The 27,026-nt window shown below is 37.6% G+C and overlaps 1 protein-coding gene across 2 annotated transcripts in view; it reads left to right on the top strand.

Annotated features, from left to right (window-relative positions):
- Nucleotides 1-27,026, top strand: part of FBN2 (fibrillin 2) — a 191,639-nt gene that overhangs the window by 136,251 nt on the left and 28,362 nt on the right. For both annotated transcript variants that reach the window (XM_083819186.1, XM_083819185.1), the window contains 17 exons: nucleotides 1,555-1,680; nucleotides 2,423-2,548; nucleotides 3,339-3,461; nucleotides 3,602-3,727; nucleotides 5,335-5,460; nucleotides 6,574-6,696; nucleotides 8,205-8,327; nucleotides 11,394-11,519; nucleotides 13,452-13,574; nucleotides 13,956-14,078; nucleotides 17,862-18,023; nucleotides 18,773-18,841; nucleotides 19,475-19,600; nucleotides 20,086-20,211; nucleotides 20,795-20,947; nucleotides 25,046-25,114; nucleotides 26,098-26,223. In XM_083819186.1, coding sequence (XP_083675312.1) covers nucleotides 1,555-1,680; nucleotides 2,423-2,548; nucleotides 3,339-3,461; nucleotides 3,602-3,727; nucleotides 5,335-5,460; nucleotides 6,574-6,696; nucleotides 8,205-8,327; nucleotides 11,394-11,519; nucleotides 13,452-13,574; nucleotides 13,956-14,078; nucleotides 17,862-18,023; nucleotides 18,773-18,841; nucleotides 19,475-19,600; nucleotides 20,086-20,211; nucleotides 20,795-20,947; nucleotides 25,046-25,114; nucleotides 26,098-26,223 — 2,076 coding nt within the window. The remainder of the gene's footprint in view (nucleotides 1-1,554; nucleotides 1,681-2,422; nucleotides 2,549-3,338; nucleotides 3,462-3,601; nucleotides 3,728-5,334; nucleotides 5,461-6,573; nucleotides 6,697-8,204; nucleotides 8,328-11,393; nucleotides 11,520-13,451; nucleotides 13,575-13,955; nucleotides 14,079-17,861; nucleotides 18,024-18,772; nucleotides 18,842-19,474; nucleotides 19,601-20,085; nucleotides 20,212-20,794; nucleotides 20,948-25,045; nucleotides 25,115-26,097; nucleotides 26,224-27,026) is intronic.

Raw genomic sequence — 27,026 nt, 5'->3', positions numbered from 1 at the left:
GTTGTGCCCCAAGTGCAGGGCCCGGCACTTGGCCTTGTTGAACTTCATACAGTTGGCCTCAGCCCATCGGTCCTGCCTATCCAGATCCTCCTGCAGAGCCTTCCTACCCTCAAGCAGATCGACACATGCACCTACCTAACTTGGTGTTGTCTGCAAACTTACTGAAAGTGCACTCGATCCCCTCATCCAGATCACTGATAAAGATGTTAAAGAGAACTGGCCCTAGTACTGAGCCCTGGGGGACTCCACTAGTGACCGGCCTCCAACTGGATTTAACTCCATTCACCACAACTCTTTAGGTCCGGCTACCCAGCCAGTTTCTAACCCAACAAAGCGTATGCCAGTCCAAGCCATGAGCAGCCATTTTCTTGAGGAGAATGCTGTGGGAAACGGTGTCAAAAGCCTTACTGAAGTCAAGGTAGACCACATCCACAGCCTTTCCCTCATCCACCAAGCGCGTCACTTTGTCATAGAAGGAGATCGCGTTCGTCAAGCAGGACCTGCCTTTCATAAACCCATGCTGACTGGGCCTGATCGCCTGCTTGCCATGCAAGTGCCACGTGATGACACTCAAGATAATCTGCTCCATGAGCTTCCCTGGCACTGAGGTCAAACTAACAGGCCTATAGTTTTCTGGGTCTACCTTCCGGCCCTTCTTGTAGATGGGCGTCACGTTTGCTAGCTGCCAGTCGACTGGGACCTCCCCTGATAGCCAGGACTGCTGATAAATGATGGAAAGTTTCTTGGCCAGCACTTCGGCCAGTTCTCTCAGTACCCTCGCATGGATCCCATCCGGCCCCATCGACTTGCGTACATCTAAGTGCTGTAGCAGGTCACCAACCTTTTCCTCGTGGATTGTGAGGGCCACGTCCTGCTCCACATCCTCTTCCACCAGCTGGTACTGGGTATCTAGAGAACAACTGGTCTTGCCGCTAAAGACTGAGGCAAAGAAGGCATTAAGCACCTCAGCCTTTTCCTCATTTCTCGTCACTAAGTTTCCCCCCGCATCCAGTAAAGGATGGAGATTCTCCTTAGTCCTCCTTTTCGTGTTAATGTATCTATAAAAACATTTTATGTTGTCTTTACTTTACTATCCTTTTAGTTACAAGTTTACATGCATGTCCCCATTAACTGCAATCCATGTACAGTAATTTCAGTACATGCCTAAAATGGGTGTCTGGTTAAATTTAGTAGAAAACTTTTTTGAAAATTGCAACAGAATGTTAATACATTGTTCAAAATGATGACCATCCAAACAGATTCTGTCTTTTCTTGTTTCAGGTTTCTCTTAGAGTACTTAATTTTGAATGATACATTTATCTTATTTTCTTGGAAAAAAAAAAAAAAGCCCAACTTATTTTAGAGTTCAGTAACTTAAAGGACTTTTTTTTTGCACTGTTACATAGAATGAGGAAAGGAGGAGCACTGCTTCAATGAAAACTTCTTTTTATTTGTAACCTTCAGATTTTGTCACTTCCAGGCGCTGAGAACTGCTTTTCCCTTTGTTGCTCCTTAGTAATGATTTTATACTTTCTTGCCATGGTTTCTTTTCAGATATTGATGAATGTGAACGCAATCCTCTGCTGTGTAGAGGTGGCACTTGTGTGAACACAGAAGGGAGTTTTCAGTGTGACTGTCCTGTGGGACATGAGCTGTCACCATCACATGAGGAATGCATTGGTGAGTTTCAACTAAGGATAGCAGTCTTCACCTCTCTATGAAGAGCAGTCATTTCTGCTATGAAAACTTTTTGTCACTGGCAAGGATGTGGCCTTAGGAATATCTCAAACAAATTCATGTTCCTTCTTTGAATACCTTCAAATAAAATAAATACCTTCAAATTAAATCCTTATAGCAGATCCTGTAAAATCTCCAGTGCCCTCAGCACTTTTGGCTTCAAAGAGGAGTTTTTTAGCAGGACTCTAGGGGTTATTAAGCAGCTCAAAGGACTGTACCACTCATGTTGGCCATTTTCAATTAAGAGGCGTAAAAGCATAAAGTGAACTTCATTCCTACAATCACAAAGAAGTGTTTCTGTCCCACAGTGAAATGCAGTTCTCCTTTTTGCACATAATTCAATACTGAAGCAGTAAAAGAAAAATAAAAATGAAAAAGCCATAAATCATATTACCTTTTTGTCTTCTGTGTTTGATGAATAGTCACTGCAAGAGTTGGCTTAAACCAGCAGATTGGAGTACCATGGACTTTATGAGGGGGTCTGCTACAGTTAATGTTCACAGAACAAAACGAAGAAAATAAACATTTGGTCACTGTTTCAGACATACTATTTAGGGTCCATACCTTGAACGGGAATGTATTAAGAGCCAGAAACTGAAAGTGTCTGAAATCCAGTGGTTTAAAATGTATTCCTTACCCCCTTTCTCTGACTAAGAAGTAATTGATATAAATGATTCTTTTCCAGATGTAAATGAATGCTCACTAAGCGACAATCTCTGCAGAAATGGCAAATGTGTGAACATGATTGGAACATACCAGTGTTCCTGTAACTCTGGATACCAGGCCACTTCCGACAGACAAGGCTGCGTAGGCAAGTGCTCTATTCCTTAACCTATGTATTCATACTTAAGCGTGTATTGTTTCATATGGCTTTACTTCTATTTCATGCAGAGCCATCTTCTCATTTTTTGCTATTAAGTATATCATGAACTATTGTGGACATTTCACCTGAAGAGTATTAAGAAAGTGTAATACCATTGCTGTACTGAACTCTGAAGAATGCTTTGGGAAAATAATACTCTTATGGTGCTACTCCATTAAAATCACAAGCTTGAGTGTGAAACAATGAGAAAATATTGCTAAGTTTCTTAATTGAGCAAGAACAGCCCAAGTTTTTCTTCCACTTACTGTATAAATTTCTAAAAATCCTACACTTGTAGTAATACTGAACTATGTATTTTTCAACACATTGGCAATGAGAGCAGAGGGACTGAGATTTTGTTGTTGTTGTTGCTTTTGCTTATTTTTTGCAAAAACATAAATTTGTGCTGCATGTCAAGCTTACGTTAAACTTCAGTTTCTTAGGGCTTTTCTTTCTTTTTCTTTCCACCTGTTGTCTTTTGCACTTTTTTTTAAACCTATATCCTTAATAATATATGTGAATATAAATAACTTAAAAGTAGTCACTTGCTCCCATAGATGAAAATGCAGTTGAAAGAGGGAAGGAAGGCTGAACAAAATCTAAATCAAGAGAGTGTAGTGTGAGAATGAAAACTCAAGATCATCACCAGCAAACTGCTTCATCTCTTAAGTAAAATGACAAGAGAAGGTGACTTCTCCTTATAAAAGTAGACTTACTGTAACTTATGTTGCTTCCCCAGATATTGATGAATGTATGATAATGAATGGAGGCTGCGACACCCACTGCACTAACTCAGAAGGCAGCTACGAATGTAGCTGCAGTGATGGCTATGCTCTAATGCCAGATGTCAGGACATGTGCAGGTAGTTTTTAATATCTTTATGGGTTTTCATTAAAAATAGATTGAAAGTTCCAGCATGGTGCCTTTCAGCCAATCTGAATATGGTATTCTGTTAGCCAGTCTGTACCAGTGTGACAGAGTTATTTTCTGCTTTTATTTCAGATATTGATGAATGTGAAAACAATCCAGATATCTGTGATGGTGGGCAATGTACTAATATTCCAGGGGAGTATCGCTGTCTCTGTTATGATGGATTTATGGCGTCTATGGACATGAAAACTTGCATTGGTAAGTAGCTCTACAAACCAAAGGTAATGAGAGTCTAAAAGTTGTACAGCTAATGCTTTGGAGTCTTTGAAGGGATAATGAATACTTGAAGGCAGGTTATAGAACTATGTATGTAATTTTAAAAAAAACAAAAGATCTATTGATCTTTCTTGCTACAGTATAAATGATAGGAAGTGTAGCAGAAAATTTGAAAAGTCCATATGCATAAATAAACTCCTGTAATTCCAAAAATAGGATTGATATAATTGTAATAGTAGGATTTGCCTAAAACATCACTATAGAGAAGAGAATGTTTGGGTGCCCCAGCATTTTCTTCTGTCTCTTGTAAATGTTTTAGTTTATCCTCTCAACTACATTAAATTACTATGAGTGATTATGAAGGAAATCAAAATAAAAATATTTCTTCAGATTAAACTAACTTGTTTAGTTAGTTCTACTGTTTATACAAAACCCTAACCTTTTACATTTAATGTTTTGTATACACTATACTTTAAGGTGGTTTGGGCTATATTAATAAAATTATATTTTGTGAACATCTGTCAAATAAACCTTTCATTACTCATTTTATACGTGTGCACACTGAGAAGAAACTAATCATATGTAGTGATGAATAAAGGTGTCATAGAATCATAGAATATCTCTAGTTGGAATGGACAAGGATCATCAAGTCCAACTCATGACTCTGCACAGGACCACCCAAAAATCAAACCACACATCTGAGAGCATTGTCCAAATGCTTCCTGAACTCTGGCAGGCTCAGTGCTGTGACCACTTCCTTGGGAAGCCTAATCCAGTGCCTGACCCCCCTCTGGGTGCAGAACCTTTCCCTAACACCCAGCCTGACCCTCCCCTGTCCCAGCTCCATGCCGTTCCCTCAGGTCCTGTTTCTGTCCCCAGAGAGCAGAGCTCAGCGCCTGCCCCTCCGCTCCCCTCGTGAGGGAGCTGCAGGCCGCCATGAGGCCTCCCCTCAGCCTGCTCTGCTCTGGTCTGAGCAAACCAAGGGACTTCAGCCACTCCTCAGATGTCTTTCCCTCTAGACTCTTCACTATCTTTGTCACTCTCCTTTGAATGCTCCCTAAAAGTTTTATATTTTTCTTATATTGTGGTGCACACAACAGCACACAGTGCTCAAGGTGAGGCTGCACCGGTGCAGAGCAGAGCGGGACAATCCCTTCCCTCAACTGGCTAGCTGTGCTGTGCTTGATGCATCTCAGAATACAGTTGGCCCATTTGGCTGCCATGGCCCACTGTTAACTCATATTCTACTTGCCATTGACCAGAACCCCCAGGTACCTTTCCCCTGGGCTGCTCTCCAGCCTCTCGTCCCTCAGTCTGTATGTACACCCAGGGCTGCCCCTTCCCGGGTGCAGAATCCAGCACTTGCTCTTGTTAAACTTCATGTGGGTTGGTGATGGCCCAGCTCTCTAATTTGTCAAGATCTCTCTGCAAGGCCTCTCCACCCTTGAGGGAGTCAAATGGCTCCTCCTCATGTGCTTCTGGTATTTTCACCTCAACAACAATATTCCAAAAAGACAAAGTATGCTGTTAGGTGTTGTTAGATGTTGTTAGTAATTTTTAAGTAATAATGAATTTATGTGCATTTACAGATGTAAATGAATGTGATTTGAATTCCAACATCTGTATGTTTGGGGAGTGTGAAAACACTAAAGGTTCATTCATTTGTCACTGCCAGCTAGGATATTCGGTCAAGAAAGGAACCACCGGTTGCACAGGTAAAGCAAATTTCTGGCATATGTGTTACAGTGTGTAACACATCTTGATTGGCTTTCAGGTAAAATAAATGCACAAGTGTTCATGCACAAGTGTTCACACACAAGTGAGAGGCTGTAATTTCTACCATTATGTAGTAAATGTAGGAGTCTACCTATATTACATGTATCAGCATGTATTCAGGAATTTGAAAAGGTTTGCTCTTTGACCAATATCAATATGATATAAGAGACCTCATACGTGACTGCGGTTTTAAAGGCAAAACTTTTTCTGCTATAGACTGGAGGAATATCTAGTACCAAATAGAGCCTGGCTAGGTATGGCTGCATCTGTGGTAGAAGTATTTAATCTGTACCCATTTGTCATGCATACTGAAAGTATGAACTCATCTGTCAACTACAGCTGTGAGAAATGACCCAGGAGTCTAAGAAAAGGTCAAAAGGGAAAAAAAATAGAAAAAAAGAAGGAAAAAAATAGTGATGGTGTAAGAAGAAAAGTATATGCCTTCCTTCAATCCATGCTAACAAATTTTAAAGAATCATAGTAATTCAGTTTCAAACTGTACAAATTCCCATGCTAATTGGCATGTTTCCTTCTGCAGGCTGGGTCTACTCTGTTCTTCTTCTTCTTCTAGGGGGAAGCTAAGGTCATCCAAGATGACTCTTCTTGGAAGGTTGATGGAATTCCTCCTGTAATTTCATATTTAAGAATTTGTTTTATAGTTTCAAAAATCTTGGACAAGTCATTTCTATAACTGAAATGTGCCCACACAATCAAGGGTGTCGACCCTTTTTAGGCATATCGGCATACTTGTCTGTAAGACAGCTTTAATTTCACACTGAAAAGCAACTGTAGGAAATCAAACTAATTTTACCATGTTTACTAACAAAGAATGTTATGAAAACATAATGAAAGTACAATTGAAAATGCAAGTATAATTATCATTAATTTATAAAGTAATGTCACTTGCTTGAATTATTATATGGTTTTGAACTTTTTGTTTTTAAGGGATTGCAAAACTACACAATGGAAATGAGTAAAATCCAAGGGGAAAATCATTTGTAATATTCTGGTTCTCCTGATGTAAATACTAATAGTTTATTTTGTGCTTCTAGATGTGGATGAGTGTGAAATTGGTGCTCACAACTGTGACATGCATGCCTCATGTGTCAATGTACCAGGAAGTTTTAAATGTAGTTGCAGAGAGGGATGGGTCGGGAATGGCATTAAATGTATTGGTAAGTATATAGAAAAATAAAGTTTTTCTCTCTCTATTTTTCTTTTTTTTTTAGTTTTCTTTTTTATCTTTTCTCTTTTTTCAACAAAACATGCAATATGACTGTGATTACTCCATTAGAAACAAAAGTATTATTCCTCTATTTGCTGTACTCTGTGGATAGATGAGTATACAAGATTCTTGTGTTTTGGGAGTTTGTTTTTTTTTGGGGAAAAAAAAAAAAGGTTTTGTCTCAGGAGCCTCTCTGTGTAACATCCTACTGTGTTAAATATGTATTTTGCAAAGTTTATATACAACTGCTAGAATGGACAAAATACAAAATTCAGTCAAAAATATGGTGGAGTTTGTTTTGAGATTTCCTGCCATTAGATATTATTTCTGTTACTCAATACCAATTTTCTGGGAAAAAAAAAAAAAATAATCCTGTAGTGTTTCTAGTTAATAGGCCTAATATAAAACACGTTGGACCTGAAGTATGGGAAACTTGATTCTACATTTGCTGGGCTGCTACAGTCACATTATGTGTCCTTGCCTTTGTTTTAATTTTGGTGTGTAAAAGAGATTGTAATATTTACCTTTTTTGCATAACATTTTTGGATCTGTGGAAGATGAGATTCACTTAAAAATTAGGCTTTATTGGTATAATATGTGAAAGAAAAAATACCTGTACTATGACATTTTACTGCAAGCCAGATTTTGTAAGATTTTAAAGCTATGTCTGAGAAAAAAAAAAAAAAAAGAAAAAAAAAAAAAAAGAAGGCTCCCTGGTCTTTATAGTTATCATTTAATTAAAAATAGGTGAGGTTCTGCTAAGCAAATAAGACATCCTGTTTGAAAGGACTTAAACAAAAAGATGTGGTAGAACCCATATTGTTAAAATAGGTCCTGGGTACAGAATGTTCTTCCAGGAGTCCCTTATACAGATGTCTGCTGATGGGCAAGGCAGAGTGTGAAAAGGACCATCAGGTACCACATAGCACCTGTCACAGTGCGGCACCTGATACTGACTCACATCATGCACTCGAATGGCCATTTCCATCAAATCAAGCTGCAATTGCCATTTAGCGGCAGGAGAGTCTTCTGTTTTTGTTGTTGGTTTGGTTTGGTTTAGTTTGGCTTGTGTTATTTTTAAATCCAAATTGGCATCCAAGTTAGAAATAAAGCCTGCATTGATTTTCATAGCGTTAGGCTGCTTTTATGTTCTGTTAATTGAGAAGGCTCATCAGATGTGTGTTAGATTTTCACCTCACCATATCTCTTTGTTCTGTTATTTTCAACACACTTTGATTCCAAGCTCTTTATGAGGATATTAACACAACACACTTTGGTTCCAAGCTCTTTATGAGGATATTAACATTTAGGTAATGATATCAACATTTACTCTAATGAATCAGCTGAATTCCATCCATTCTGTGGATGTTGTATGCTTGTTTAGTTTGGCAGTTAATTGCAAGCAAAGTACACTACCTGCTGTATTACTGCTTATGCTCTTTTGTCCCTGATGTATAGATCTTGATGAATGCTCCAATGGGACACACCAGTGCAGCGTGAATGCCCAGTGTGTAAACACCCCAGGGTCATACCGCTGTGCATGTGCAGAGGGATTCACAGGGGATGGATTTACTTGTTCTGGTAAGAAGTTTCTGTGAAAGCTGATTTGTCACTGATGGTTTCTGTTTCATGGAAGAGTTCCAAATTTAGACCTAAGCCCAAAGTGCAAGAGAATAAATGTAAAAGTGTCTATTAAGACCCATCTCCTGAAGAAATGTTAACAAAGACAGTCGACCCTTAGATTTGCATGCCAAACTGGATGCAGTGAGACCAGTTGTTGGGTGAAGCTCCTGTCTGCTCCTTTCTCCTTTTCCTTTTTGCTCCAACTTTTTTGAATGTACACGCGCAGTTTCAAGAGGACAAGGATTCAGCTGTCGTCGACCCTGCCCTGTTGACTGGGTCTGCCTCTGACAGGGAAGAGATCTTTTATTTTGCCATCGCTAGGGGAAAGAGGACTGAATGGGATGTAATCATTAATGATTAAATCATTATTTTTAATGATTTTCTTTTAAATAAAAACAAGTTGCAATTGAAAAATGTTGCCCACTATCTCTGCATTTAAGCTTTTTTGAACATCATTTACCACACAGAAAGTGTTTTAAAATAGCTCAAAGTGTAAAAGATTATATAAAGTGTAAGGATTTTATATAAAACATAAATGTATGAGCATTGAGTTACTGTGCTTTTTATCACTTAAGTAGTGGAAATGCAACAATGTCTCTGTTCTACAGTACTTATTTGTTCTCTATGTGGTCAGCAATTTCTGAGGTTTGAAGGAATGCATCCTAAGCATAGTAAAATACAAAGAAAGTAATGTGAATGCATTCACTATTAGCTAACTAACCAAAATCAATTTACACCTTAAATATTATTAAAACTTAATATAAGAATAAGTCAGAAGACTTATTAATATTAGTTTTTGATCTCAGAAGTAGGATCTTCAGATTTTGCTTATTTATGTGTTTCAAGTTTGTGGTTCATGAACATGAATTTTAATCCCTATTGTTAATGAAGTATGCGTTAGATTTGTCAATTTAAAATTTAATTTAATTTAAATTTTTGCTCTTTTTTAAGAGCTATCAAAAATCTTAGAAAAATGAAAATGAACCATGTTGTTTGAAAGGACCAATGTTCAAAGTAACACTTAGAAAAAATGTTTCATGTCAGACTAACAGAGCAATATCACAGAATCACAGAATCATCTAGGTTGGAAGAGACCTCCAAGATCACCTAGTTCAACCTCTGACATAACACTAACAAGTCCTTCACTAAACCACTAAACCATATCACTAAGCTCTGCATCTAAATGTCTTTTAAAGACCTCCAGGGATGGTGACTCAACCACTTCCCTGGGCAGCCTGTTCCAATGTCTAACAACTCTTTCAGTAAAGAAGTTCTTCCTAATAACCAACCTAAACCTCCCCTGGCGCAACTTTAGCCCATTCCCTCTCATCCTGTCATCAGGCACGTGGGAGAATAGACCAACCCCTACCTCTCTACAGCCTCCTTTAAGGTACCTGTAGAGAGCGATAAGGTCACCCCTGAGCCTTCTCTTCTCCAGGCTGAACAGCCCCAGCTCCCTCAGCCGCTCCTCGTAAGACTTGTTCTCCAGACCCCTCACCAGCTTTGTTGTGCTTCTCTGGACTCGCTTGAGCACCTCAATGTCCTTCTTGTAGCAAGGGGCCCAAAACTTAACACAGTACTCGAGGTGCGGCCTCACCAGAGCTGAGTACAGGGGGACAATCACTTCCCTAGCCCTCCTGGCCACACTGGTTCTTATACAAGCCAGGATGCTGTTGGCCTTCTTGGCCACCTGAGCACACTGCTGGCTCATATTCAGCCGACTATCAACCAGTACTCCCAGGTCCTTCTCTGCCAGGCAGATTTCTAACCACTCCTCTCCCAGCCTGTAGCGCTGCTTGGGGTTGTTGTGCCCCAAGTGCAGGGCCCGGCACTTGGCCTTGTTGAACTTCATACAGTTGGCCTCAGCCCATCGGTCCAGCCTATCCAGATCCTCCTTCAGAGCCTTCCTACCCTCAAGCAGATCGACACATGCACCTACCTAACTTGGTGTTGTCTGCAAACTTACTGAAAGTGCACTCGATCCCCTCATCCAGATCACTGATAAAGATGTTAAAGAGAACTGGCCCTAGTACTGAGCCCTGGGGGACTCCACTAGTAACCGGCCTCCAACTGGATTTGACTCCATTCACCACAACTCTTTAGGTCCGGCTACCCAGCCAGTTTCTAACCCAACAAAGCGTATGCCAGTCCAAGCCATAAGCAGCCATTTTCTTGAGGAGAATGCTGTGGGAAACGGTGTCAAAAGCCTTACTGAAGTCAAGGTAGACCACATCCACAGCCTTTCCCTCATCCACCAAGCGCGTCACTTTGTCATAGAAGGAGATCGCGTTCGTCAAGCAGGACCTGCCTTTCATAAACCCATGCTGACTGGGCCTGATCGCCTGCTTGCCCTGCAAGTGCCGTGTGATGACACTCAAGATAATCTGCTCCATGAGCTTCCCTGGCACTGAGGTCAAACTAACAGGCCTATAGTTTTCTGGGTCTACCTTCCGGCCCTTCTTGTAGATGGGCATCACGTTTGCTAGCTGCCAGTCGACTGGGACCTCCCCTGATAGCCAGGACTGCTGATAAATGATGGAAAGTTTCTTGGCCAGTTTTTTCGCCAGTTCTCTCAGTACCCTCGCGTGGATCCCATCCGGCCCCAACGACTTGCTATTATATATCCTTATATATATATAATAGGATATATATATAACATATGTATATATATATAATATATATAACAGAAATATATGATGTGTATATTACAGAAAGTAAAGCTTTGACTTTGTAAGCAAAGCATTCAATGTATTTATTAGAAGTAACAGTACTGAATCTGAAAACCTTGCATTATTAAAAAGAATAATTCTGTTAAAAAAAAAAAAAAAAGTACGAATCTTAGCAGGGTAGAAGGAGTCATTTTGGAAATGACATTAGATTTGCCTTTCTGCATTCTTTCAATATGGTTCATCTTCAGGTGTAAACATGTTGTTCTATATCAACAAAACTCTGCAACACTGAGTGGTAGGATAAAATTATTTGTATTTCGAAACATGGTTTCTAGCAAATTTCTGTCTCCCACAGATGTTGATGAGTGTGCAGAAAATGTTAATCTGTGTGAAAACGGACAGTGTTTGAATGTCCCTGGTGCATACCGTTGTGAGTGTGAGATGGGATTCACTCCCTCCTCGGACAGCAAGTCATGCCAAGGTAAGCTACCGGTACTTCAAGTTCTTTTTCTGAGTTTGGATTGGCTGCCATAAAGCAAACCACGAGAACTGCTGGAAGGACCTCAACCTGGAAGCAGAATACGTAACACATGCTTCACATATAAAACTAATTTCTTCAACCAAGGATTATTTTACAGTTTTAATTACGTTGAAGGTAGCTGTCATCTCTTTATGAAGTTTTCCTGGCTGTGGCCCAGAAATCTCAGCAGTTTGGATTGGCAATTTTGTGTTGGTATTTTTTTTTGTTACTATTTCTCTTAGTCTTGTCACTAGTGAATAGTGTCTGGAAAAAAACTGCATTCATCTCTATTTTATTTAATGTGCTTAGGAAATATAAACTGCATTGAGTGACCTCATTTTTAATAAACCATACTTGACAACTTTGTAATACTCCTTGAAGTGTGTCCTGAAGATTTTTTTATCATCATCCTTTCACTCTCTGTATTGTAGCAGATCATCTGAAGTAGAGAAGAAATGATTCTCTCTAATCCAATGGAGCTTCTGTTCCTTGTTGTATTCTTACATCCTTTTTCGGTTTGATATGAAAACTGGGTATTAGATAAATTCTTTTTAACTAATGTTCCAAAGCATTTTACTTTATTGGCATGTTCACATATTCATGTGTATATATAAGAATCAGACTTCAGGCAGAAGCTTGTGAAAAATTAGCTACACAAGTGTTCTGGTCGGAGCTATTATAATTACCAAGTATTATCAATTGTTTAAATTAGCAAATTTCTCAGTGCAGCCCAGTTAGCCATTTTATAATCATGCCAATGTTCCAATGTTCTAATAATAATAATAAAAAAAGATATCACCCAATCAGTATATTGATAAACAAAATATTCTAATTCTAGAGACAGTAAGTCATGCAATTTTGGCTTTTCAGTTGGTCCACAGTAGTGTGCTGAAAAACAAATTGAAGAATTTTGGACAAAAATCTTGGTATATTATTGTGATTCCAACAGAAATCTGAAAGCATTGCATAGATTAAATTACACTGTTCAAGAACTAGAATGTATGGATGCTGAATGCTGTAGAGGAATTCTTTTGTTTTGTTTTGTTTTTTTAAGTTGATGTATTAATTTGTCCTGTGATAGGGTGACTCCTTGGCTGATTTCTGCCATCAAGGGATAAAATCCAAAGCCTGTTATTTAGTGTGATAATTGTAATATTTCACCCAATTTCTTCAGAAATTCCTTGAGATGTTAGTATGTTAACTTCTCAATGATAGTCTCTTCCACAACTTTATAAAGCTTTATCTTAACACAGATTATCTTCCTGACCCAATTCAGAGTTCATTTCATGGCTATAGTCCAACTTAGAAAACTTTCTTTAATTTCCAGTTTAAATTAATTGAGAACCATTGAATACTAGGCATTTATCTTAAATTTCTTTTTCACCTAAATATTTATCCCCATTCCCCACCATTCCAAAGTTACCCTTTCTCATATGTTCCTATAAAGAGGCATTATATCACTTCTCAAGCTTCGACTAAGGCAAGCAAGCCAAGTTCACCATAGATCTTTCGTTACTCTGATCATTTTAATATTCCTTTTTTACACCTCTTCTAGTTTTAGCTCATCACTCCTGAACAGAGCTCTGTACCCAGAATTCCAAGTGAAAATTTAGCTGTGCTTAGTAAAACGGTATCAATGCTGTCTGCTTTCCTGTCTCTGCTAAAAATAGCTCACTAAGGCATGCTAGAGCTGAATTCGCCTTTTACACAGATGCTTTATTTTAGAAATTTAGGAATCTTGCTATAAGACAGTACCTGCCTATTTTTTTTTTGTCTTTTATTAATTTTCTTCCACTCAGAAGTTACATGTGTCTACATTTGCACTTTGCAATACAACACTACTATAGTACTAATATGGTAACAGTATCTAATTTTCTTAATATATTTCTTCAGATATCGATGAATGCTCCTTCCAAAATATATGTGTATTTGGTACCTGCAATAATCTACCAGGAATGTTTCATTGCATCTGTGATGATGGCTATGAACTAGATAGAACCGGAGGAAACTGTACAGGTATATTTCTTCTGTTCAGAAATATGTCAAGGCTAAAATACCTTTCTAATTGCATCGGGTTAATTGAAACAGGAGTTCACAACATGCATTATATTCTCTAGCAACTATGCAAGCGCATTCTTTCTCCACCAAATAACAAGTTTTTAGCATTGTAAGCTTTTGATTTAGTTTAAGAATTAAATTTAAAAAATGCTTCTTATATACGCAGCTGTACAATGGTTATTCTTAAGTGTTTGATGAATTATTAGCAGCTCTTTGCTTCATTTTCAGGTAGAAATAACTTGTATTTGAAATTTTCTTGCCCATTTTGCTTTAAAATGTAAAATGATTCCTCTTTTCCATCAAGTGAATGGATTTATAAACATAGCCTTCCTATTTCAGATATTGATGAATGTGCTGATCCCATTAACTGTGTTAATGGTCTCTGCGTAAATACTCCTGGGAGGTATGAATGTAATTGCCCTCCAGATTTCCAGCTGAATCCTACCGGGGTGGGTTGTGTGGGTAAGTAAAAGCCACCTAAAACATCACTGTAGAAATCAAATGTATAATCATATTAGATGGATAGTAGATATATCAAACATGGGTAGTTTTGGCCTCTCTTCGAAGGGAGGGTGCCTGTTTTGATGCACATGAGGGTAGCAAGATACAAAAATTATCATTCACTTGCTGATCCTTCTGTATAGTTTTCTATAGCTTGTTAGTTATTGTAAATGATCGATGGTGTTTATAAAGTCTTTAAAATACACTTTTTTTATTTGTTCAAACATATATTATCTGCATTTCCATTTTCCTGAAAGTCACCAGTTCTTTGTTTAAGTTAAGTCTAAACCGGAATTAAAACTGCTTGTGGTACCTGTTTAACTAAAAACAAACTAAAAAGCACATTTCACTGTAGTTTAGTTCTCTCTGGCATAATCATCTCTGGCTTATACTGACATAAAGGGAATTTTCATTGTATCTTCTACTTTCATTACGTTTTTCCACTGTCATGTGATTAGGATATATAAGCGCGATCAGTCTAGGGAAGTTTTCGGGAAGATAAGGTTGAGAGAAGGGCCAAAGTTCAGCCATAAAGATTTGTGTGGGATCCTGGGAAAGCCTTTTAGCTTTTTATTTGGAAAACAGCCTTTTTAATTTTAATACTTTGGGAAGACTCAGATTTGCACAAATTGGGAAGTAGAAATCTGCCCATTTTCTAAATATTGGCAATACTACTATAGTATGGTAATAAATAAATATATTCTAAACAAATCATTTCTGTAGAAATGCATATTTCCTTCAGAACACATTTTATTGCTCATCTTTTCCATATGTCTCTCTTTTCTGTGTATATTCTCTGTAGCAACTGTAGAGTCCCAAGTGAGAGAGCAAGTCCTCCCTCTCAGAAGAAAAAAAAAAAGTTTAATAAGAAAGTGAAAGAAAAACTGTTTGACCCTACCTTATTTCTGTCTTGCAGAAGTACTACTAGGCCTCTCTCTGATACTAAAGCACTCTTTTCCTTTCCCCTGTGTAAGAAATATTTTTAGTTCCTCAGTGACTGCCTGCACAGAAAAGAGAAGTTCCCGAGGCTTAGACTGATGCACAAACATGTTTTTTGTTTGTTTTGTTTTGTTTTAACCTCAGTTTCAGAGATTGGCAGAACTGGAATCCTTTTGTCTATGTGGCAGGAACTATAACTCTCAGATGCACAATTTACATCTCTCTATTGCCTGATTTCATGATGAAATGCAAAAAACATTCACTGAACATTCAGCTTTTGTTTTTAATAGGAGTGTGCAAAGACTCTGCTTCCCGTGAAATATCATCAGATTAAGATACTAAGTAAGTCCTGTTCCATGAATGAAATGACACTTCAGTGCCCTTTTTTTAGAAGCCCTTTAAGAGATGGGGGCATCAAGCGTAAATAAAGACATCTTAGTTATACTATGTTATATGATTTTAAACATTGTTAGGTTTTGATCTGTTTCCTTTCACCAGCAGTTCTCATTTATAAAATTTCTAGAGGATTAAATGAGTTAACATGGGCAAAGGAAACACCAAGACAGTTGCCATTCCAGTGCAGCTATACTAATTCTGTTTTAAGAGGTGGTGTACTTTGGATATGCCTACCATACTGACTTATGCAGTCCAAAGAGGGAAGAATTAAAGTTCAGTTTGCTTGTGATCCTTTATAGTCTCAGGACTGCAAGTCCAAATTGCAGCTTCAGTGACAGTGAAGTTTGGGTCATTTGCAACTGTAAAGCCTTACCCATTTTTCACTCTAAGATTGTAGTCACTTGGGGAAAAACAAAACAAAACAACAAAAACAACAACAAAAGACACAGGCCAGTAGACCTTACCAAGATACATGAAATTTTCTTACTTCTGGAATTAAACAGTTGTGCCAAAAAATGTTCCAGAAACTTCTTGTCAAAGGACAGTACTTCTGGTTCTCTTCAATAGCAACTATCTCTTGCACGCTTGAGCAAAAAGTGGAATTTTAATTCCAATTCCTCTCAGAAGGAACAGAATTATTATCCTTGGCAAAGAAGAACATGGTGCCTTGTCAAGACAGTTCATGTGAGTAGTAAACCGAAACCTAAAACCCTTTATGGACTCCGTATTGATACTCTGCTAGAGAATTCCACACTCTGCCTTCTTTCCAAGGACTATTATCTCCTATTGCTCGTAATGGACCTGAGGTCTTTAGCCGAAGTCATCTTCCAAAAAGCTCTTTTTTTTCCCACTTTTCTCAAGAACCATGAAGCCAAATCTCGGCTTCACGTAAAAAGGCAGATGTCTCCCACTGTCACAAATGGAGAAGAGCATGCAGTTCCTCTGAGAACACGAGGAAATAGGTATTCTGAGAATAAGTGTTTGGGTTTTTTTCAGCTCAAGTCCATAATGAGAACAACAGGATATGCCCTTTTTTTCTTTTTTGGAAAGGCTGTTCATGTTACTTTGATCTAACTTAATATTATTTTGTAGCCTTAACAAATTGTAAAGCTTGTATTTATTACTAGGAATCTGTTATTAATTTAAAAAAATGTAATAAATTTAAAATAAATAAATAAAAAAGGACTTCCACTCAACATGGGCTGATCAGTGATATGTACCAAATCTCAAGATAATTTAAAAAGCCATGTCATATCAAGACATTTGTTAAACTCTGAAGATTTTGAAAGGATGAACTACACATATTTATGATACTTGGTTCATCTCACTCCATGTAAAATGCTAAGAATGTAGTGTGTGGCACTTGCTGCAAGTAGTAAATTAAAAATGTGGTATCTCTGGGTAAAATATGCATTTAGAAAACCATTCAAAAATTCATATACAAGTTTCTTAGTTATACTATTAACAGAAATAGTAAAAATGCAGAAAGACACTGTGGCCTTTATAAAATGAATATATCATCTTTATTCCAAGTTGTTTCTATGCTTCTTTAGTGGCATACTTTGATAGCAAGTTAATTCATATCTGTGATCTTTAAAATTATAATACTAAACTTGAGGAAATTAATTTCTTCTTATTTGACTGTAATAGGAAATACTGTCATAATTGACTGTCTTCTCATTCCTTGTATTTATGATTCACTGCTAGTTACTTGTTATTTATACAGAACAAGGAGGTAGTATTGGCAGTAGAAAGAAAACTCAAAGCTTTATTTCTCTTAGTGGATTCATTGCTCATTCTACCAATGCCAATTGTTGTCTACATCATGAAGTTACAGTTTGAGTGAACTAACAATTTTTCCTCAAAGTTTCTGGATGTTTAGATTATTTTCTTCAATGCTAATGATTTTTGGAGATTTTTCTTTTTTTTTTTTTTTTTTTGCTAGTAGAGCTCTTCCAGTGCAATGACAGATGGCACTTTTTTTCTGCAGTTCCATAGAGAAATAGGTAACTTCTAATTTCCACAAGAGAGTGGAATTCAGCCTAGTCAAAATCAGAAAATAGAGAAGAAGTATTATCAGCAAACTGCAGCAAGGCTTCTGGATGTTTTCTGGATTGAAAGACTGGGAATAGTGTATGTTCTACACTAGAGTATGGTGTATCTCTGGAAGATACTCGAACATTTAAAACTGTTCTCTGGGTTCTTAGGAGGCTGAAGGTACCTTTTCTGCATGCTATCTCTCTCAACATCAGTAGCAGCATACATGAATGTTTTCAGCTTGCCAGTGACTTTAAAAGAATGATGTTATCCAAATTCCTGCTTCTAGATATGGAATATTAAAATGAATGCCTACTGTTGCTTTGCCCAGATTATTTTGTGCAGCTGTAGCCATATGTGCTTTATATGTAGATAATCGTGTTGGCAATTGCTACCTGAAGTATGGACCACGAGGGGATGGAAGCCTATCCTGCAATACTGAAATTGGAGTTGGAGTCAGTCGTTCCTCGTGCTGCTGCTCTCTGGGAAAAGCTTGGGGAAACCCCTGTGAGACGTGTCCCCCTGTAAACAGCAGTAAGGAAATGTTCTCATATTTTCCCCTGCCCTCTTATTATAGAAGATTATTATAAAAGATACTACTAAGGACTAGAAAAAATATTTGAAATCTTTTACTATATTATCATTTAAGAAACCGATTTACTTCGAGAATCTGAATATATTGCATACATCTGTTTGCAATTTTTAATCAGCAGCTCCACGTTGGTAGGGTAATAAACACATGACTAAAGCTTAGAATTCAAATTATGTCTTTAATTCAAAGAACTGTGGTGGTTCTCAAAGGGAACCTTGGTAACTGTTATATAACAATTTTTGTCACCCTTAAGTACTTTCAAAACTGTTACGCAGTGATACTTACCAACTTTGTAGATATATGAAATAATGCAAAAGAAATATAAAGCAGCTTATTCTTAACAGTCTCATAATAGTATGAATTGCAATTTTAACATCTCTCTTTATCTATTGTATACTGGTGTTTTGTATTGAAGAACTAGTAAAAGCTAAAAGTGGAGGATGCATATATATCTTATACAGGCAGAAAATGAAGGAAACAGTTTTGTCCCTGCCTATAAGAATATCCAAGGTTATGGTAATGGTCAAAGCAGACTTGCTTTGTTTCCAGTAAATAGTCCAAGGAAGGTAGAAGAATAATGGCAGTAGGGAAAAAGAAGTGTTAGAAACACAAATGAAATGCTTTGTTTCTATTCTTAGCACTTTATTCTTCATATAACTGACATGCTCTCTCTTGTTATACTTTACTTTAGCGGAATACAATACTCTCTGTCCAGGAGGAGAAGGATTCAGACCAAATCCCATCACTATTATTTTAGAAGGTGAGTTCATCGTAAATGACAATGAAATTTGGTAATAAAAAAAAATGCCATCTTTGTTGAGATAAATGCATGAACTGTATTTTGAAGAAGCCATTACATTTATTGCAAACCAAAAAGTTAATATGAGTTGAACAATAGCATGGTGAAAAGGAGCATTGTAAAAGAACATTGAAGAAGTCCAGCAACATTTCAGTAGGAAAATAAACTGATCTCATACCTTTTGTGTGCCTCCTTCCTTGAGCTGAACTTTGAAATTGGCCCTGAAGAGTAAGTCTTCTATGAAAATTATAGTTTATCAGTGGAAGGTATAAGTTTCAGGAAACATTCATTGGACAAAGAAACCATGGTTCCAGTGAGCATGAAGGAATGGGGAATTAGATGCCAAATTCCTGTAAACAGTAACAGAAGCTGAACTCCAGGTGCTCATCAAGCTGAAACGTGCTCCGGAAAAACTAGTTATATAGGAGAGAATGAGCATCACATCCATACTTTCATAAAGTGCAATTTAGAAGCAACAAAAATCCACGTGACAGTTAAAAGCTACTAGTTGGTAAAATTTCAGGGGAGTACTTACAGTCTGATGTTTCTTTTAATTCTGGATTGAAAGTAAGTTTTTGTCTCTTTTTTTTTTAGACATTGATGAATGTCAGGAGCTGCCAGGTCTCTGTCAAGGTGGAAATTGCATCAATACTTTTGGCAGCTTCCAGTGTGAATGTCCAAAAGGCTACTACCTCAGTGAAGAGACGAGAATCTGTGAAGGTTGAGTCCCTTGAAATTGTTTTATCACAGTGCAGCTATGATGAAAAACAATGTTTTAGCCTTAAATCCAAAAGTGGCTGTGGCCACACACTCTTACCACAGTGTAGCTATCCACTCTCTTACCAAAAATCTTTTCTAAAATCATTGTCTTGGGCATTATTGATATGATTAATATTAAACTTGAAATGTAACATTTGCATATACTAATGTTTATATACTAGATCTCAGATATGTGTATTTTCTATATAGTATATAGATAAGGTGGTTATTCATGATTTGTAAATTCCAGCTTCAGTGCCTTATATTGCCTACTAGTTTTACTACATTCCCTGTATTGACCCAAATCTGAACTGTACTTCCCAAACTAGCCTTTATATGCAACATTTTTCTTATCTTAGTATATTTTGGCTGTGTTTCTCAGAAATATGTGCTGGGGTTGGTCTTCCTTCTCATCGTTAATTATATTTTTTTCACTTGGTCTCTAGATATTGATGAATGTGTTGCACATCCGGGTGTCTGTGGTCCTGGAACCTGCTACAATACCCTGGGGAACTACACCTGCATTTGCCCTCCTGAATATATGCAGGTCAATGGAGGACATAACTGCATGGGTATGCAAAATGTCATCTTTACTATAACTGTCTAGATATCAACCTGTTTTGGAACCAGACTCCCTGCTCTAAAATTTCCTTTTTCATGTGGTCAATTCTGAAGTCTTTAAAGTCTCGCACCAGAAAACTGGACTTGCAGCTGTTACGTTTTTTCATAAACTTAAGTTCTATTATAGCTTTTTCCTACCTTTAACTCCCAGGAGGTTGTGTCATGTAGCCAGGAAAGAGAGCCAAATGCAGTGTTCTCATGGTCTTATTCTTTAACAGAGCTCAGAAATATTTTTTATTTTCACCATCCATTTCCAATAGTAGGGTTTGATATATAGATGGATCTGATGGGCATCTACAGTTTGTTTCTGATTTCTTGGGAATGTTGCTTTTAACCCTTTGTCATTTCAGGTAAGTCTAGTACAAAAAGTTAGAGGAGTGCAATCCTTAAATGATTTCTGAGTGTATCTGTGCACATTTTTGGATTGCATTCAGAAGCCAGAGTTAATGAATTACTCTCTTGGTTCATGGGGGTAGATATTTACTTAAATCAATTCATTGGTTACTTCATAAGTGATTCTTCTCTCACATCTAGACATGAGGAAAAGCTTTTGCTACAGAAGCTATAATGGAACCTCCTGTGAGAATGAACTGCCCTTCAATGTGACCAAAAGGATGTGTTGCTGCACATACAATGTTGGGAAAGCCTGGAATAAACCTTGTGAACCATGTCCAACTCCAGGAACGGGTAAAGCCTACCATAATCATTCAATTTTCTTACATTCTTTGTGCATCTGCTCCTTCAGCATATTAGCTGAAGTTGAAATTTCAGGCCCCCAAAAAACTTTGCCAAAATCACAGTATCATATAATCATTAAGGTTGAAAAGACCTCCATGATCATGTAGTCCAACTATCCACCTACCACCAATATTATCCACTAAACCATGTCCCTAAGCACCATATCCAACCTTTCCTAAAACACCCCCAGGGACAGTGACTCCACCACTTCCCTGGGCAACCTGTTCCAGTGCCTAACTACTTTTTCTGAGAATTTCTCCTAATTTCTCCTAATCTCCATCCTGAACCTCCCCTGTCGCAACTTGAGGCCATTTCCTCTTTTCATATCACTGGTTATCTGTGAGAAGAGGCTGATCCCCAGCTCCCCACACTTTCCTCTCAGGTAGCTGTAGAGAGTAGTGAGGTCTCCCCTGAGCTTTCTCTTCTCCAGACTAAACAACCCTAGGTCCCTCAGTCACTCCTCTGTCACCAGCTTTGTAGCCCTTCTCTGGATACGCTCCAGGTCCTCGATGTCCTCCTTGTAGTAAAGGGCCCAAAACTGTACTCAAGGTGCGGCCTCACCAGAGCTGAGTACAGGGGGACAATCACCTCCCTGGTCCTGCTGGTTACACTATTCCTGATACAAGCCAGGATGCCATTGGCCTTCTTGGACACCTGGACACAGTGCCGGCTCATGTTGAGGCAAGTGTCAAGCAACACCTCCAGATCTTTGTCCTCTGCACAGCTTTCCAACCATTCTGCCCCAAGCCTGTAGCATTGTATGGAGTTGTTATGCTAAAACAGTGTGACAAATACTCTGCCATCTTCTCACTGGTTGGAATAAGTCTTGCTGTGCTAAACAGGTCTAGATATTTCTTCCATTTCTGCAGAGGAAAGATACAGCCTCAATAGTCGAGGAAACCAATCATTCACCCAGGTTGAATAAAAGATACAGGAAGAATGTGCACATTTTCCCTCTCTGCTGTCAGTGAGATCAGGGACAAGGGAAGAAAATACTGTCAGGTCCCCCTGAGTGGAGGTGAACATAAAGGCCTGGAAAGAAAGAGATGTCTGCTGCCTGATCAGCCTTCCAGGATCATTGATTTAGGATAGCATAATTTAGTAACTGCATAGCAAGGGATACATTTATCCTTGTAGTCCTAATCTCTGTTTGAACACAAAGATTGTGTTTCGTAACCTGAGTGTATTGCCTTTCTAGATTTTTCACTTGTGTCTCAAATCTGAGCGTGATCCTCTTGGTTGTTTTTACATTACCTCTACTGAAGGTGATTAACTTGCAAAAGCTCTGTAAGTAGGGCATAGTAAAGGGAAGTAAAAATTTCCTTCTACAAAATGAAGTGAAAATAAAAAGGTACTCAGTCCTTTTTCAGTTAGTCTTTATGGAGTTTCTTGCCTGGAACAAATCACGCTTGAAAGCTCAACTCAGAAAAATTGTTGGTGAGAGAATCACCAACTTGGAAACCTGACAGTAGCACCTGGGCTTCATTAAAATACTCTTACATTTGTAAAAAGAACAAAGTTGCCTAGATAAAATAACTGTTTAATATATATACATTTTACTGTTTAATTCACTTTGCAACAATCTAGTACCACTAAAGCCATACTTTTGGGGGTGCATCCTCTGTTGTGTTAGTGTAAATAGTGTATTCCTTTCATTCCACATGGTTTATTCTGGTGACGTAAGGGAAATAGCAGATAATTAGGGAAGATTTTCTCCCACAAGCAGTAAAGAGGAGGAAAATGGGACTGAAAAGAAAAACACCCTCTTCCGTTTCTTTCTTAAGTAGGAGGAGGGAAAATGAAGGAATGTTTCTAGCAGTCAGGAATGGGGGCTGAAAATAAGCTTGAGAGAGGAAATACATGTTTGCTATCAGAGAGAGCTCATAAAATTCTTTTCCATAGTCATTTGTCTTTGCAACATAAAATTGTCATCAGGATGACAACATATGAAAAAAATATACCAAAGTATTAGCAGGGATTCATGCAATTAATATTCTTGCATGGAGGAGAGAATTCTCCTTTTAAATTGTTAAGACAAGTTTTCAAGAACTGCTGCAGTTTTTAAATCTTTGTTAAAACAACTTCACTGAGACAGTCTACAAGAAGTTATTGGGTTAAAATATTTCCTGAAATACTTCAGTATTGCCTTGTTAGCTCTTTTAAATGCCTTTACTATATCTGGAAACATGGCTGATGCTCTTTCACCATGAAAAGAGATTGTTTGAGGGATTAAACACTTATTCCTAGCGTAAATGCTTGAATAGCTGAAGTTACAGGATATAATCAGTTGTACTGAAATCTGGGTGGGGGCTACACATCACAGACGGGTTATGATATACTGACCCTAACCAGTTTGCTAGACTGAGCCCAGTACCTCATTAAAAGTATTATTCTGCTCTGATGAGAATTATATTGTTCCTCTAAATTAACTTCACAGGCCAATTAATTTGCAATTTTTTTCTTTGTGAACTGTGTTCTCTCTTCCTTTTCATATATTTATGCTTAACTATTAATCTCTGTTTGATGACTTCAGGTAGGAAAGATTATCTTGCTCGGTTTTACACATAATATAGATCATAACCATCACCATACAGGCTTTAAACAGAATAATCTTTCTTGTTTCTTTTTTTTTTTTTTTCCCCACCCAAATAAGTGTAAAAAGCTGTTTCGCTGCTAAAAAGTAACTAAGTATTTGCAGAACTCTCTTCATGGTTGGATCATCTGGGTAGTGCTTGACTTCAAAGAGTTTTTTCCCTGTTATGTGATAGATCTTTTTTCCTGTGAAAAATAATATAGTGATAAGTATGTGGTTTTTGTAAATACTTTTTAAAGTCATTGTTGCAAATAGTAAAAAGTCAAGCTTTCAGAAAGTAAATCTCTGAAGTGTTTGTGCATTACTAATTTGGCAGTCTCTATAAAAGCATTATACTACAGTCCTTACGTAATTACATGCAATTTTTTCTACACATTACAAACTGAAAAAATATGAAAGAACTCTATTAAATAGAACATACGAAATACATAGGTAACATAGCACAGAAGGAAAGAAGGCCTGCAACTCTCTGAGCTTCTTCTTCATTCTCCCAGAACTGACGTTAGGCATTATTACAGAACTAGATTGTCATCATCCATGGGGATAAGGTAGTGAACACAGGGCCCTCTTTTTACCCATAATGTGTGTTTCACTGGTTTAACAACAATATAAATGGCATAAATCTCCATGCAGAAAACAATTGTTATAAAGAAAACCTTAAATCTTATAAATGTTAATAGAACACAAAATTTCTGGATGGTAAAACATGGTGGCAGTGAGCTCTGAGATTATTGTGTAGTACAAGAGTAACGTCAGTAGGCATTAAACAGTCACTAACGAGCAGCACAGAAGAAAATGCTGAGGTTTATATACTGGATTCTAGTCAGCTTGTACAAGAAATAAGAATATTTGAATGTGAAAAAATTATTTTGCCAAATCACATTCTGCGCAATTATCAACTACATTTGCAGAAATTTTAATAAAGAACATTTGGTTTAAGGGAAATAAGAATTACTCAAGTTATAATGCCAGTGATTAAACTTAACCAAATTTTAAACTAATGAAAAGCTGCCATTGAAATATAGAGGATCAAGAAACTAAGACAACAACCAGAAGAGAAATAAATTATCACCACTCTGGGTACCAGTAAGTTAAATTTACTTCTTTCTGGAAGTGTTGCTGCAGATTCTCTCTACAGATTTCTAGAAAGCAATAATGAACCTTAAATGGTAAGTTATTGAGTTCTATTTAAAACAAACTGAAGCTCTGCTTGCTCAAACCAGACATTTGTTCTTGTGCCAAAGTCTGCGAAGATTTGCAAAAAAACAAGTATGAATTAGTGTTCCAGTTTGCATTCATTTATTGGCAACCTGAATTTTCAGTATAATTTGTACAGAAGGCAATTGCTCTCTCTTCTGCGTAAATTTGGCTTCTATCTGCTCTGAGAAAACTACAAGTAATTGAGAGATTTATAAATACTCACTAAAAATGCATTTTTCTTTGTTTTGCTGTAGCTGAATTCAAAAACATATGTGGGAATATTCCTGGCTTTACTTTTGATATTCATACTGGAAAAGCTGTTGGTAAGTTTCAATAAACTTCCTGAAGATAACCAAAAGATGTTATGCATAAGATTGGTGCAGCTCCATAATAGTGGACTAAAATGAGTATTTCATAAAATAAAATTCTAATTCATTCTGAAGTTCTGATGGTGAGACAGAGTGTGAGAGCAAAGTTATAATGGCTTGTTGTTTATATTTTTTGATTCCTCCATTTTCACAGAATCGTAGAACCATAGAACAGCTTGGGTTGGAAGGGACCTTAAAACTCATCCAGTTCCAACCCCCTGCAGTAGGCAGAGATGCCACCCACTAGATCAGGTTGCCCAGGGCCTCATCCAGCCAGGCCTTGAACACCTCCAGGGACGGAGCATCCACAGCTTCTCTGGGCAGCCTGTTCCAGTGCCTCACCACCATCTGAGTGAAGAATTTCCTCCTAATATCTAATCTAAGTCTCCCCTCTTTCACTTTAAAGCCATTCCCCCTTGTCCTAACAATATCTGCACAAGCAAAAAGTTGCTCTCCATCTATTTTATAAGCCCCCTTTAAGTATTGAAAAGCTGCATTGAGGTTTCCCCAGAGCCTTCTCTTCTTCAGGGTGAACATCCCCAGCTGTCTGCCTTTCTTCATAGGAGAGAGATAACTTTTGATCATTTTGATAATGATCTTTTCCTCCCCCCTCCTGAAGGTTTGTTTTTCTGAAGGTTTGGCGATTTTTTTGAAGGTTTTGCCTTCAAAAATTTTGTTGGACTCATCAGCACATTTGTAACACTTCTGCATCTTGCTAATATTTAGTATTTCTCTGTTTTGATCACTTGCTGAACTTCACATAGTTTATTTTTTCTTGTAACAGGCATATGTTTTGATTTATACCCTGTATATAATTAGTAGTTTAAGTAAATTAAAAGGAACTTCTCATCTCAGTATAAAAAACAGTGCAATTGAGAAACCATATTGTACATAAAGTCAAGAAGCACTGTATTTTGACAAGCTCATCTGACTTTCAGACATCGATGAATGTAAGGAGATCCCAGGAATCTGTGCAAATGGTGTTTGCATCAATCAGATTGGCAGCTTCCGCTGTGAGTGCCCCACTGGATTCAGCTACAATGACCTGCTCTTGGTCTGTGAAGGTGATTTGAAGTGACATTATTTTCTACTTAGTTCACATAAGCATAATTATCATAAAGGGAAGGGGAACATTTAAATTACATGTTTTTCAGGCTCTAAGGGACAGGTTGTGAACTTGCTTTCTTGTAGGGGTCAAATCCATAAATGAGTTTGTGATGTGTTTGTCTCTAATACATATGCATACGCACTCAATACAGTTTGTCATAGTTTTGTGTCAAGCAACCCGCTGGCTCCTAAATAAGAGGTAAATTAAATGCTTCATTTTATTATGGTCTTATGGTATTTTTTATTAATTTTTGTTAAAACTTGTTTGAAGAAAAAGTTCCCTTGATTTTTCCCCCTTATATCTGTTCTTTTGTGGGTTTATCAGTAAAGAAGTATCATATATTCATAGAAGATAGTAGTGAAATTTTGTGTGTCCTGAAGTCAATAGTAGTTTTGTCATTGGTGTTTAAGTGTCTTGTGCTGATGACACTTGTGCCCTAAGTTGCTAACAAACTGTGCCACTTACTTTTTCACTTCAAAACGTTCTTTTGTTTAAAATACATAAATGTACAGAGGAACTTACTACAAAGAATAAATTTTTTCAGGTACTTGTTTAAAACTGCATGACTGCTTCAGTATATAGGGAGTTGGATTCATAGGATCCTCCTTCATCCAAAAACTGTGCTGTTGATAAAATTCTATTGATGTTGCTTTTCATTTGCACGTATGGCACAGGAGGCTGAAGGTCAGCAACTTCATACTTTGCTCAGGAAGGCCTATGAAGACCAGTCTTGCACAAGACTGACTATACAGTCTAAAC

Source organism: Anser anser, assembly GCF_964211835.1.
Source record: "Anser anser genome assembly, chromosome: Z".
NCBI lineage: Eukaryota > Metazoa > Chordata > Aves > Anseriformes > Anatidae > Anser > Anser anser.
Note: the sequence above shows the minus strand (reverse complement) of the source record. Positions and strands in the feature narration are given on the sequence as shown.